This window comes from Melopsittacus undulatus, chromosome 11 (genome assembly GCF_012275295.1).
Source record: "Melopsittacus undulatus isolate bMelUnd1 chromosome 11, bMelUnd1.mat.Z, whole genome shotgun sequence".
Classification (NCBI taxonomy): domain Eukaryota; kingdom Metazoa; phylum Chordata; class Aves; order Psittaciformes; family Psittaculidae; genus Melopsittacus; species Melopsittacus undulatus.
In genome coordinates this window covers 4,212,394-4,226,311 of record NC_047537.1, presented here as the reverse complement: position 1 = coordinate 4,226,311, position 13,918 = coordinate 4,212,394, and the positions used below count along the sequence as shown (strand labels likewise).

General features: G+C 42.9%; 1 protein-coding gene across 1 annotated transcript; it reads left to right on the top strand.

Annotated features, from left to right (window-relative positions):
- The first annotated feature begins 4,143 nt into the window (after positions 1-4,143).
- Positions 4,144-13,706, top strand: GFI1B (growth factor independent 1B transcriptional repressor). Its single transcript, XM_005146259.2, has 7 exons — positions 4,144-4,197; positions 9,472-9,600; positions 10,862-11,008; positions 11,564-11,826; positions 12,087-12,224; positions 12,693-12,858; positions 13,252-13,706. Exons 2-7 carry the CDS (start codon positions 9,486-9,488, stop codon positions 13,428-13,430), a joined length of 1,008 nt encoding a protein of 335 aa, XP_005146316.2. The 5' UTR covers positions 4,144-4,197; positions 9,472-9,485; the 3' UTR covers positions 13,431-13,706.
- Positions 13,707-13,918: the final 212 nt, after the last annotated feature.

The following is a 13,918-nucleotide window of genomic DNA, read 5'->3' as shown; positions in this document are numbered from 1 at the left end:
CCCTTGTCCGGGCGCTTGGGCAGCAGGGGCCGCGGGCCACGCCGTGAACCCGGTGTCGAGCTGCGGCCTGGAAGCGGTTTTTACTATGGGTGAATATGCTGAAAGGGAATAATAAATTCACTGGAGTGCTCTGTGTGTGAGTGATATTAACTGGGCAGCCGTGTGTGCTGGACTGCAGGAGTCCTAGAAAGACATTCCAGGGGCAGGCACCCAAAATGTGATGCCTTTCTGCTTGATGAATGTTCAAAGCTCATGTCATTCATCCTCTTTTGGAACCCTGAGTGCTTCTTCCAAACTGTGGATGAAGAGAATTTTTTTGCTGAAATGCAGCAAGCACACAAAACAGTCCATCCTTCCTTGTAAATAAAGGTTATTTTTCCCTGTGGAAAATGCTGCATAGGAAAGAACAGACATTACCTTAGGGAATGTTGTCCAGCTTTTAGTCGGGTGTGCCATAGCCAGCAAGTTTTTGGCTCAGTGTGTCGATCCTCAGGTCTTGGTGTTTCCCATTCTCTGAGGGCTGTTCTACGGGGATCCACCAAGGGTGCAGCTGCTGATCTGACTCCTCAATCCATTTGAACTGTCCTCAGATGCCAGCAGGAATCACAGACATTAAATTTGCAAGGTAGAAACTAGGTGCAAGGAAAATAAAAGCAGATCAGAACCACATCTGAGAGCATCAGTTCATGTTTAACTTTGGTCACGTTAGTTGTGTTTCACAGCTCTCATCCCTTCCCACTGCACCTGCAATAGGTCATCCTGCTTCTGGATGAGATAGAGCTGCTTGGAGCCAGCATGTTTTTAATCTAGTCCTGCCTTGTACGTGCCAATTAATATTTATTACAGTCTAGAATGAGTGATGGTATTTCTTTTCCTGCTGTGCAGAAGACATGTTTATTTAATCTGCCACAGAAGAGAGTGGAAATTAGGAAGAGCGTCAGAAAAGAGCTGGAAGCAATTAGTCCTGTTATTTTACTGTAACTTAATTGCTGTAACATTCAAATTGACAAAGAAAACATGGATGCTAGAGGAGGGGTTTGTAGCTACATTTGAAAGGGAAAATGACTGCATTAGAACAGACATGATGTTTTATAATTAACCTGTTTATTATTTCTGAGTTATGCATTTAATAAACTATTTACTCAGGATGCACTGGAGCACATGGCATGCAAGAAGAACTCACAGCAATACACAAAAGCAAACTGTCCTCAGATAGAAGCAGAACTTGCTGTAGATGCAATGTGGCCCATGTGGGTCAGGGCCAGGACAAGCCTATGTGAGCCCAGATAAGCCCTCTGCGGCTCTACACTCTCTGATGACCCTGAAATAAGAAGAGAACAGGGAAATTTATCTCAACAGGAAGAACATAAAATAAGAATGACCACACGGGGTCAACTCAAAGGTCCTTCAAGACCAAAATGCATCTCTGGCACTCTGCTTTTTAATTCCACTTGTATAAAATGCCTTTTGATGGTGGTTTCAATGGAGAGAAGAGCTGATTAAGTTTAACAGAAGCCATAAACAGAAACCTAGGGAAGAGTAAGAACACAACAAGCCAAGGCAAGAGCTGACTGCTCTCCCATCCTGCAACTGTTTTCTCTGTAATAAATACCCTGAAATAAAATAAATATCCTGAAATAAAATAAAGGGAGAAGGTGTGGATGAGAGCTGAACTGGACACAGCAGTGTCCCCATCCCTCTTCAAGCATTCTAGCACAGTGATAATAGTCATAAAAGAGGGTATCTCTGCTCATTATCTCCAGCATCAGTTTGTATGCAAATATAACTGGTCTTTGTGATACAATGGCTACTTTGGGAAGCAAAACATCTGATACAGATGTTTTATCTACAGCTGCTCTACACAAGTTTGCTGACACTGGGAGGTATATTCATCATCCTCCTTCTCCAAAGGACTGTGCCAGTGTTCTCTGGTTTTACTGAACATTCTATTTGATTTTTTTGCACAACTGGGGGTTTTTTTCACTTGCTTTTACTATCTCTGGTTTTAAGAGCCACATTCTGCAGCCGTTTGCACTTTATGTCAACGGGAAGCCTGTGCTCAGGGGTGCTGGTAGAAGCCAGCTCCAATGTTTCGTAAAATAACATCTCGATCCTTTCAGCAGCTTGTAATTTTCCTGTTTTGTTTAATTCCTGTAACTGTCTTCATATGAAACCCTGAAACTGCAGTGTACATTTTGGGTTTCTGTTACAATGCTTGTTTTTGTAGCGGGAAATGTAATCTCTCACATGCCTGTGTTTAAGGCAATGCAAATCAGTGTGCTAGTGCAATGCCTTGGGAATGTTTCTTTCATGCAAAACACAGCTAGATAAATAAGGAGGGAAGGAGGGAGAGGGAAAAGGGATTGTTTGCTTCTATAAACAACAAGAATTAATTATGTTCAGTAAATGACAGATGGGTTAAGATCAAAATCAGAATCTTTCTCAATGTGGATGAAATCTACACTCTTATCTCTGTGTTGCATCAAACCCCACTGCACACCCTGTCCAGTGCCATGGGGCAATGACAGCCGCGATGACAAAGGCTGTGACTTGTGGCTGTCCCAGCAGAGAGCGCTAGGGTCATCAGACCTGACCACTGCGTGCCACGGTGGGATGCAAAATACCTCTGTGATGAATCTGAAGCGTCTCTGGACCACATCTGCTCCATCAGGGAAATGCCAGCTTGCTGCCCACCCTGTTGCAGGACAGTAAAAAGGTTCTTATTGATTCCTGATGCTTTCACCACCCTGAGCTGTTGTAGGAAAAGGGACCTGACTGAGTCACAGTATAATACAACTGACTGTCGAAAACAGTGCTTGAAAGCTCATGTAGAGCAGAAAAACTCCATGCTCTAAAGGTATTTCTCTGCTGGTGATGTCCCTTGGCACTCAACAGCTGCTTGTGTGCTTATATATGTCTTAGATTATAAACTTCTCAGAAGGCATCTTCGCTGTCCCAGTTCCAGCAATGCACAGAATGTGCTGCAAGCACAGGGGATACTGAACACCCATAGAACTCATGACACTGGACACTTGCACAGTCAGGGAAACTGTGGCAGAGAAGAGGTGAAATCAAGGAATTACATAAACACCCCTCAGCATCTGGGGAGACCAGCTCTCAAGTGTGTCCCTAAATAAAAGTCATGACCAAGGATTCTGAAAAGATCACTGCTCTGCAGCTCCTATTCCTACCTCTGCTAGAGAACAACCAGGTGATCTAAGAAAGGCTTTGCCTCTACTTCATTCTCCCTCCTTCCACCCTGCCCTTACAAAGGGGGTGGCAGTCAATTATTTTACTTTTGCAAACCCATTTTCAAACCTTTTTTGAAAGCAAGTGTTAGAAGTGCAAATTCTTATTACTGCTCTTGAAGAGCTTTTTGCAAAGATGCCTGTTAATGAGCTTGCTTAATGAGCTTTCTTAAATCTATATTTATATCTTATATACAGCTGTATATAGATAGAGCAATGCCTCAAATACGTACGTATTGCACACACATATGCCTAGAAAAATGAAGGCTGATTAACACACATCTTTTTCAGTTATTACTGTGCAAGTATTTATTCCTTTTTTTCCTTGGAAATTGGAGAGATAACAGATCCATTCTCGGATAAAATAATTCTGTGCATATGTGCTAGATGGCTTTGTTTATGAGCCTGAAGTATGTGAGTGTGTGTATGCGAGACAGATGGTGTGCCTGTTTGTGAAAGACACGATGCGTGGATGAATGTGTGTAAAAATACAGGTTTCTTAAGAGCTTTTTTTTTTAAGACAAAATAACAAATGTCTGCTTGGTACCTTATTTCACCGTGTCATGCTCTGTGTCAATAAGGAGTATTCCTGCAGAAGGCGAAGCTGCCCCAGAGAGTGAAGGGTGCTGCTGCCAGGGCTTCGAGCTGGGCATCGTGAATTCTCTTCAAGTTTTCAAAGTCCTGGAAAGTTTTGATAAGCAAATACTGTCTGGGCTCTGCTTCTCTATTGGTTGTTTCTTCACCGCCAGATTTTGACACAAATAATCTGATTGAAAAATCAGGGAGGGGAACAGGGGCAAAAAAACAGAGAGAGAAAAAAGGAGAAGTATCTATTTCAGCAGCCTGCGACTAAGTGAAAAAGTGGAAGAAGAGTCCAGAGAGAAGACGACATCTCGCTTGTCTGGGGAGATTTCAAGGCGAACCCAGTAAAGCAAAGTCCCCCAAAGAGGTGATTGATTTATTCTTTTAAACACTTTTAATTTAATTGTTTTTCTCATTTCTCTGATATGTTTTTTTTTTTCTGAGCTTTTTCTTCTTCTTTGCTTGTGTTTGCAAATTTGTAACATATTCCACTGCTTAAATCACTTGTCCTGAGGATTCCTTTATGATAATGGTTCACTTCATTCAAATGAGTTAAGCCTTTTAAAGTTATACCAGAGACTTACTTCATATACTTACTTCACACTCACATATGAAAATGGCAATAATAGAACAAAATAGAAAAGATGTGACAATGGTCTCATCCACCTGTGTCCCAGCAAGCTCCATGCAGCAAGAATAGCCTCAATATGTAGACTTTGATACTTAAACTTTGAGAAGAGGGTGTGCTATATTTTTCCTTTTAATTGCTCTTTTACAGGGCCAGACTTTTAAACTCAGAAACCAGCACACCTCTGCTGACATCAGTTCATCTGTGCAAATTCAGTCTCTCCTGTTTAGGATTTTTGCTTCAAATCTCTTATTTTCTTATTTTTTCCATCCTTCCCAAGGATGATATGCTGATTAGGGTAACAATTTCTAGCATATGGAATTAGCTATTTATAGACGCTTCTCATATACCACCAGATTGATTCAATACATTCAAGCAGGAAAGCAAAAGATTTGCAAGTTCACACAGTAAGTGCATCTCTACGTTAAGGGGATGTGGAATTTGTTAGCTCACACTATATATTTATCCATGGAAGCCTAAGGCAAAGTTTGGTAAAACCAGTGGCATTCCCAACACCACTAGGAACTAAATGAGGTTTCTAAAGAACAAATGCTGTAGTTATATTGTAAACATTTTTCTATATACTACAGATGTACAAGGATTTCCATTCATCTTGGACAAATTTTCTATCATAATTTACTTCCCTGCCAGAATGTCCATTTGCTCAGTTTTACCACAGGAATTTCAGATGTTCTGCTCATTTTTCCACAAAAAACTCCCACATTCAGATTTCTTGCCCCAAATACATTTGATTTTGCAAGGGTGGATGAGTGATATATGATTAATATTTTCTGTAAAGAACTGAAATTCTTCTAAATATGACTTTATATTTAAAGAATCGGGAATCCATAAAACCTCTTCTTTTATCTGGGCTCTTAAAATTTTCAGAAACAGGTTGTGTTCAGTTTTTGTGATTTTTTTTTTCTTCAGAAATGTCTTCTGGAAGATAAACTATTCTTTATCTTTGGAAACTTCACCTTTGCCAGAAAGAACAGAAAAGAGCAATAAGATTTAAATATAAACTAAGCAATGGGAAAGCCTAAAACAGTGTATACTCATCAACTCACATGAAGACATATATAAATTGCAAGTTAAAATAAAGTATTTCCACTGAGTATAGCAGAAAGAATGGTTTAATCTCTACCGTTAACCTTGAAAATTTGAACAGGATCACCTGAATTTAGAGGGAAATGGAAGTCAGCTTTAGAATGGAACTTATGCTGCAAACGGGGTTCCTGATTCAATGTGGCACAATCCTGCAAACACCTGCTCCCAATAGAGTGTATTGTATTATAAATCGTTCCATTGAAGGAACCAGAGAGAACAGCTTCCCAATCTAATTCACTGAGAATATGAATGTCTTCTAATTATATCAAAGGCCACAATCCTGTATTTTTGGATACTCCAAGCTGCCATGCAGTGAAACGGGAGTTAGGACTTCACCAGGGATCAAGAGAAATTCATATCCTGAAGTCAGAAACCACCCCCTAAAAAAATCACCTTTTTAATTTGGGGTTTGGGTTTGGGTTTTTTTTCATAATCTCACTGTTCCAGTATTACATTACAGTTTTACATGTGATACTCTGTAAAGTCACCAGAGAGCATCACTGAGGATTAAGGAACTTTGAGTTTGAACACAGGAGGGGAACACACAAATGCTGGGTCTTCTTTCAGGTTTGATATTTATAACCAGTAAAAGAAACCCTTCTAGGGTGCTTCTTTCCACTAAAATAGTGAAAGAGTTTTTTTCCATTGCATCCTTTTAGCTGTCTTCCCCTCAGGGATAACTAGTACAACACTATTGTACAGCTACATGAATGGCAACAAATAAGAGTGTCAGTTCTAGCAAGCTACTGCTTTTATGTCCTGCACTGAATCCAAAAAGTGCTGTGACACTTCAATTTTCAGTAGGCACTCCTGCCCAAGCAATGAGCCCCCTTGTGTGTTTGCCAGTCAAGGTAGAAACTGCTGCCACAGGGGCTGGCAAGAACAGACTCCATAAAAATAGAGTTTAATTTTTAGCAAAAGGTTGAAGCTAAATTCTACCAGAAGCTTCAATGACTTTAAGACGTAGCAGGATCTGTTGTCCATAGCACTACTTTCCCTGTGAAATATAGTTAGCCATTAGTAGCAGCTGATCACTTGCTACAGATAATCTTCAGTTTCAAGGGACAGACAGTATTTTTTCTCTTACAGTCTGTGCTTCTAGCTTTCCTCTAACCTGGTTGTATGAATCAGAAAGACAGCCCAATGCAGTTGTTAATTAACTATGCTTTGGGCTCCCAGTTCCTGTTTTCTCTGTAAAATGGGATGGGGGAAGGTAACTTCCTTTTGTAACGCTCAGTAGTCCATTAAAGATCGTTGTGCTCAGTAGAGGCCCTTATCAGCGGTCAAGATACTGGACCAAATTTGACTTTCACATATGCTGGGCCAAACACATCCACAAAAATCCCATTGATTCATATGCATCTACTTTCAATCACCATCAGAAAAGAGAAGTTGCAGTTAGTGCTTTTGTGTAGTTAGCATATGGTTACTATCATATAGCACTGCAAGACTGCTTATGCACTCATCTCCAATTCTGGGTAATTTACCTGGCTAAGCTGTCCAGCTAATGCCATAGGGTCCTTCAGCCAGTGGGCAGGAAGAGGAACTCTTCCAACAGACTGCTAGGCACAGGCACCCTACATTCAGTTACCTGCTGTCAGAGTGTCTTCCTCCACTGTGTAGGAAGCCCTGGGAAATTAACTGGTTCATTCAGGGAGAAAGATACAATGTCTAAAGCTTACTGGTATGAATACCCTCCATTGTGGACACAACCTGCCCCACCACATGGGAAAATCCCTTTGCTATGAGTGGAAATTCCATGTAGAAAAGGTTTGTGGTAGGACTTTAGCTTGGGGCACATCTGTGATGCAGAGTGCAGCTCCATGCACACATCAGGGACTAACCAAGAGCAGCAAGACCCTCTAAGCTAAACCCTTCTGGTAGAACATGAGTTGCACAGGCTTAGCAGAGCACACTGCTGCAGGGTTATACCCACTACAGAACACTTGTATTTGTTCCAAGCTGGAGGTATTTCTGCGCCTGCAGCTTTTCACCAGGCAGAGACACACGTTACAAATCTTTGAAGTAAGCTCATTAGAGAGTTTGGGGAGAGTAAATACAGCAAATACAGCAATGTACTTCAGTGTCCCTTTCCTCAAGGGCATACTTGTGGTTCATTCTCAGCACTGTTCTGTCCTCTTTCTAAAATTAAATTAACAAATCTACTCTTGGCCTCTGCTTTCTCTTACTCATCTCAAGTTACATGCAAATTTCTTGGAAAAAGATGAAGAAAAACAGGTGAGTCATTTCACAAGAAAAAAAAAATGGTTAAGAAACACCAAGAGTTATCCCTGAAGTCACAGAAGAAGCAGTGGGAATCTTGGACCAGATTTTAAAAGGCAGCTATAACTGCTTCCAAAGGCAGCTGGGCTGGTGAGCACCTGACTCTCACCAACCACAGCAGGTTTGGCAATCCATTTGTCCACAGCGGACCTCGCTGTGTGAATTCCACAGCACTTGCAGCCATAGGCACCAGTGTAAATGTGGCTCTTGAACCTTTAAACAAAACACCACTGGGCTGTATGACTATATTCAGCATGTAGAGGTAATGCGGGCACTTCAGAACCCTGCGGGATGGACCTTTTCCGTCCCTGGCTGTCTGGGATTCCAGGAGCCTACACTGCTTTGTCCTGGCTTACACAGATGTTTCAGGTCATTCCTACTTAACAGGAGCAAAATGTTCTTTGGTTTTTAGTAAATAAGGAGGCTGTACTTCAGCTGCTCCAGGAAAAGAAACTTAATGCACTTTCCGGTCAACAGAGAGCCAGACTTGCTGCTGACTTTTCATATGAAATACAGCAAGATTTGCTTTTAGTGCTACTATCGTGAACAATTACAAGGGAAAATGCAAATAGATATGCAAATAAGGTGCCAGCTGATATTGCCACACACAGCATTGAGCTTGTTGTCATACTGCCTCCATGAGAACAGTTACTAGCCATGGGGAGTGGGCACAGGGCGGGCTGGGTTCTGGGTAGTAGAGATAACAGATGTATTGCAAGAGAATTTTGTATGATTAAATTTCAGCATTTTATGTTTGCTCCTAACCCAACATTTCAACGGTTCATGATACTTGAGTCAGATCCAAAAAAGTTACCTCTGTTAACCAGCACTTCTGCTCTGCCTCTGCTTGACTGCTGTTTGTCAGCCAGAACACAAAATGCTCCAGCTTTGACCAACAAGAATGAAACCTGCCACACAGTGTGGCTATGGGGATTTTCTGCTTTGTGTCTCCTATTATTGAAGTTGTTTCTATAATTATTTTAGTAGCAATCTTACAGAGAAACCCATGTTATGGCTCAGGACTGTGCTCTTCAAGGTGCAGTACAAACACTAAGACAGACCCTTTCTCAAAGGGGTGATCTTCAACCTTCAAACCAGTGTTTCTCATAAAGGGTTCAGATGCACTGCATCCTGTAGCCAGAGCAGAGAGGTACCAGAGAGGCATTCTGACTTCAAATGTGTCTTTGCCACAGAACTCAATTTAAACATGCCTCTGTTTTGCCATCTATAATATAAAGACAGCAGTAATCCTTTGCCTCAAACTAGGGATAGATTGTGGAGTGTAGTTTTTTACAGAGAATACTGTAATCTTCAATCTCATTTAATCTGCCATCCCATTTCTACATGCAATGGCAGAGAAGTTTTTTCACTTAGTCCCCTCCACAGAGAGGGGCCCTGGGGAAAACACAGTGTTTTCCCCAGAGCTGAGATCCACCAAGCACCTAAACACATGGAACATTCCCTGCTCTTCAGCTGGGTGGAGGGACCTTTGAGGTGAACTCTCTGTCTCCCCATTAGAAGAGTTTTAATACTTGTCACTGCTGCATGTGCTGGGGGAATACATGAGAAATTAACCCCCAAACCACAGAGATTTACTTGCCGGTTTTCTGTCTTTCTGCCCAGGCAGTGAATGGAAAATGCCACGTTCCTTTTTGGTGAAGAGCAAAAAGGCTCATACCTACCATCAGCACCGCTTTGTGGAAGATGACCTGCCTATACTAACCTGGGATCCAGTAACCTCTCCCTTCACTGGTGAGTCAATCCATCCACTGGGCTTGTAAGAATACACCAAGGCAGATCAATAATTGAGTAGCAAACTAAGGGAGTAGGATGTGTGAGCTAGAGAGCAGCTATGGGCTTCATACAGGGATGTTAGTCTAAGGACAGACTCATCCCCTGCTGTGTACCCTTTTTCTTTAGACCAAATTCTCATTGTCCCACTGAACTAAATTTAGATTGTTGCTATGTTCATTGCACACATTCTCTCAGGACCTACACCTTCTCTACCTCAGTGTTACCACCTCCTCCCGATGATTTGCAAGGGAAGTTACAGCTAGAGACAGAAAATACTAGTGATACCTAACACTGATTGTGAAAGGAGTCCTGCACACTCACAGGTGAAGGGCCAGCTGCTATATACTGTACTAACACCAACCAACACTGCTTCTGCCTAGGCCTGCTGTCCTTCCTCTGCTCCTGATCATGCTCTCCCACAGTGGTGGCAGGGCTGGGGGAATTACCCTCTTCCTTCAGGCACCATTCAGATTTTCTTTATTCAAATCCAGGATCAATATACCCTTTGTTCTAGCTCTGGCTATCATATCAAAGTCCAGTCCTATGATAAGTTTGATAAAAAAGAAAGGTGACATTTCATTTCAGTTGCTGCCATCATCCCTTGATCATTTGTTGTGTGACCCTCACAAGAGGGTTTGGATGCCAGATGTCAACCAAACCAGATCTCTGTCCATTTTAGATACTTATTATAAAATCTACTTCTAACAAGTGTTGGTTGGCCCCTTAAGGGGCTGGGAGAAATGGGAGTGGGGACAGGAGACGACAAAGCTGCGTAAGCTGTTACCTCCCCTCTCTGCTTCCCTACTTGGCTGACCATAAATTCAGGTTAACAACAATGAACTCTCTTAGCAGAGGGGTGGGGAGGTTAATAAATCAGTGATTGTTAGTTATCCACACAAATGAATATAGTTTTAAATAGGGAAATAATTGTTACAGATTGTGGCCTTGTAGGGTTTCTCTAACTATAAAGCATATGAAGTGTTCTATCATTTCTTCCTGCTCCCCTCTACCTTACCTATCTCATCCTGCTTGGAATTTCCCCTTCTCAGCAATGGATAGACCTTGATTGCTGTGCTGATTGTGCCACTCTGCACTTATTCAGGGAACTGAGCATGGACTCATGTATCCAAGCATGAGCTCATACATAGATACAAAAGTCACCTTAATAAACTCTTAACATCCAGAATAAACTAACTGTGACACTACTGTGTGATTACAGACATAGGACACAAGACATCGGAGGACATAAAGAAACAGGACCTAGAATGTGTGATTCCAAAACAAGAAAATGACCCATCTGAACTGAAAGAAGAAAGTGTCCCTGTCCAGTACCTGAGCAGGATGCCACCAGGCCCTTCAGCTCAAGGTCTGCTACCCAAGACCATAATTGCAAATGAGGTCAGGGGTGGGCTGACTTATGGAGACCCTGCAGCTGGGTCCAGATTTTCAGTAAATAGCAGCTCTTATTTTGACATCAGTGGTCAAACTTGGCCTAGGCAGAGCTCATCAAGAGAATTCTATATTTCCCTTTATGATTCTGGTCTAGATCAGCATTTCCCTGAAGGATGATGCTGATTCCCAAAGAGCAAGCCTCCAAATCTCAAGGACTAATGTAGCTATATGGGTCAAGGCAGGTGTTCTCATGATATTTGTTCAAACACCATATGAAGCAGGGATAGCAGAGAGGTTAATATTCCCTTAGCATTCTCTCTCCCATAAAATTTCCTCAGACTGAAATCAAAGTCAGAATAGGAGCTTTGTATGAGAATAAGGGTTTGAGTGAAAGAAGGAGGAGTTACCAATTGCAACTCCCAAAGTCAGCAAGACATCAAATGGGGGAGGAGTGGTACCTGTGGAACATTTTGACTGGTGCCCAGCTGTAGGCATGACACTCACTTCTTCCTCTCCTTTGCAAACTCAGAGATGGCCATCCCAAGTCTGCAGATCAAAGACTGCACTAACACGACAAGCACCCCTTCATTCTACAAACCCAGCTTTTCTTGGGATGCTTTCAATTTGCCGTACAGCTACCGACAGATGTCTCCCACCATGCAGTCAGCCATTCTGGAGCACCCAGTCAGCCTATATGGAAGCCACCTCCTGCCAAGCACTGACCCCCCTCTGGATTACAGCATGCATTATTCCTCAGACATGGAAACCTACCATTGTGTGAAGTGCAACAAGGTGCGTGTCAGACAAGAACCTCAGGAATGGGGAATGCCTGGAGTAATTTTCATTGCATACATTAGTATTTCACTAGGTTACAACAAAGTGCAATGCATGCAGCTCAAAATGAGTACCTACTTGTTCTCCTTACTAGGGCACTAGGAATTATGCAGTTCACATGGTCCATGCAGGGGAAGACTCAAATAAAAAGAAGGAATTTAAAACAGAGATGGAGGCAGCTACCTCATTAAAAAAATCACTGACATTTTATTTTGCAGGTATTCTCCACTCCCCATGGACTAGAGGTCCATGTCCGAAGGTCTCATAGTGGGACACGTCCCTTTGCTTGTGAAGTATGTGGCAAAACCTTTGGACATGCTGTAAGCCTGGAACAGCATACCAATATTCACTCCCAGGTGGGTAGTATGTTTCCAGAGAACCAGCTCTCCAGAGCTCAGGAGTGCTTGGACCTAAGCTATTGCTTTCTCCATCATAAAGAAAGTGACATTTCCAAGGTTACAAACGAGATGGCTTTCCTGTAGCACTCAATGACAATGTCAGGAGCTCTGAAGACCATAGATTATGGTCTCATGAATCACAGACTGCCCTTGAGAATTCCCTGGATGAGAGTGGAGGATTGTTGCTACCTGTTTCCTTCTGTGCCTCCTCTCCTCCTAAAGGGCACAGGAGTTTGGATCATAAGACATAATCCATTTCCATAAGTATCCCTCCCACATTCTCTTTGTACTGCACCTCGCATATCAGTCCACGAGCCAAGGAGATTTGCTTAGCAAATCTACTACTCTCAACACTTGTAACACTCTTCAAGCTCTATCACATGTCTTGCAGTCACAGACATTCCCGTGATTTTCTTTCTGTAACAGGAAAGAAGTTTTGAGTGCAAGATGTGTGGGAAGACATTCAAACGTTCCTCCACCCTCTCCACTCATCTGCTGATCCATTCAGACACACGGCCCTATCCCTGCCAATACTGTGGCAAGCGCTTCCACCAGAAGTCGGATATGAAGAAACACACTTACATCCATACTGGTGAGAAACAAAATAGTCCCAGTAAGCAAACGCAAATTAGAGTCCATCATGTTGATACACATACATAGACCCGAGACACAGAGATACTGGACTGCAAATAGGTACCCAGAGGCCCTGGACTGTCATTCTTCCCTGAGCGGTAAGAAAGCAGAAGGTCCAAGCATCACTGAGAGGCATGTCCTCCTGTGCCTAGCCCTGGATGCAGACAGGGCATGGGGCATACTGCCTCTGGTTCTTTTCACCCTCTGGTGCTAGATCAGAGTGCAGGACAGCTGGGCTGGCAGCACCCTGGCACCCAAGCATAGCCAGTCAGGTCTGCATTTGCCAAAGATCATTTCTACCTCCCTTCTCTCATCTGTGGAAGTGTTTCTTAACATTTTCTCTGCCCTGCAGGAGAGAAGCCTCACAAATGCCAGGTATGTGGTAAAGCCTTCAGCCAGAGCTCCAACCTCATCACTCACAGCCGCAAGCACACTGGCTTCAAGCCTTTCAGCTGTGAGCTCTGTGCTAAGGGCTTCCAGCGCAAGGTGGATCTACGGAGGCACCGAGAGACCCAACATAGTCTCAAGTGAGGGATGGCTCCCAGTCGTTGCTGGAGCTTCCACTCCATGGAAGAAGACTCTCCCCAGCATCTCCATCCATTGTGGGGCTGCCTACCCTGTGAAGCCCATATAGTGCCCTGTGTTCCCCTGGGGACTGTCAAAGTCATGTCATTGGCTTTGGAGTTCTGGCATCCCAGGGCCTTGCGCATCCCAGTAGGCAACAAAGAAAGCTTTGGGAGATCTCACTTTTCGATTGCAACAGGTACCAGCCCATATCTGACATCACCTGCTCAAGTGCAAAGCCAGAGGAGTTCCTTCAAGGTCACTATTACTCTGGTTTTATACCATGTTCAGGATTGGTTCATCAGACTGAACCAACAGTGAGATGGGAACTCCTGGGCTAGTGGCAGCAACAGTCTGTGCCAAGTTGGTGCTGTAACTATGTTCTGCTTTGAGGGTTAGGAAGATAAGGTCAGGGCATGCAAATAGACTGTATTCAGTGAGCTGTGTTGAACCTG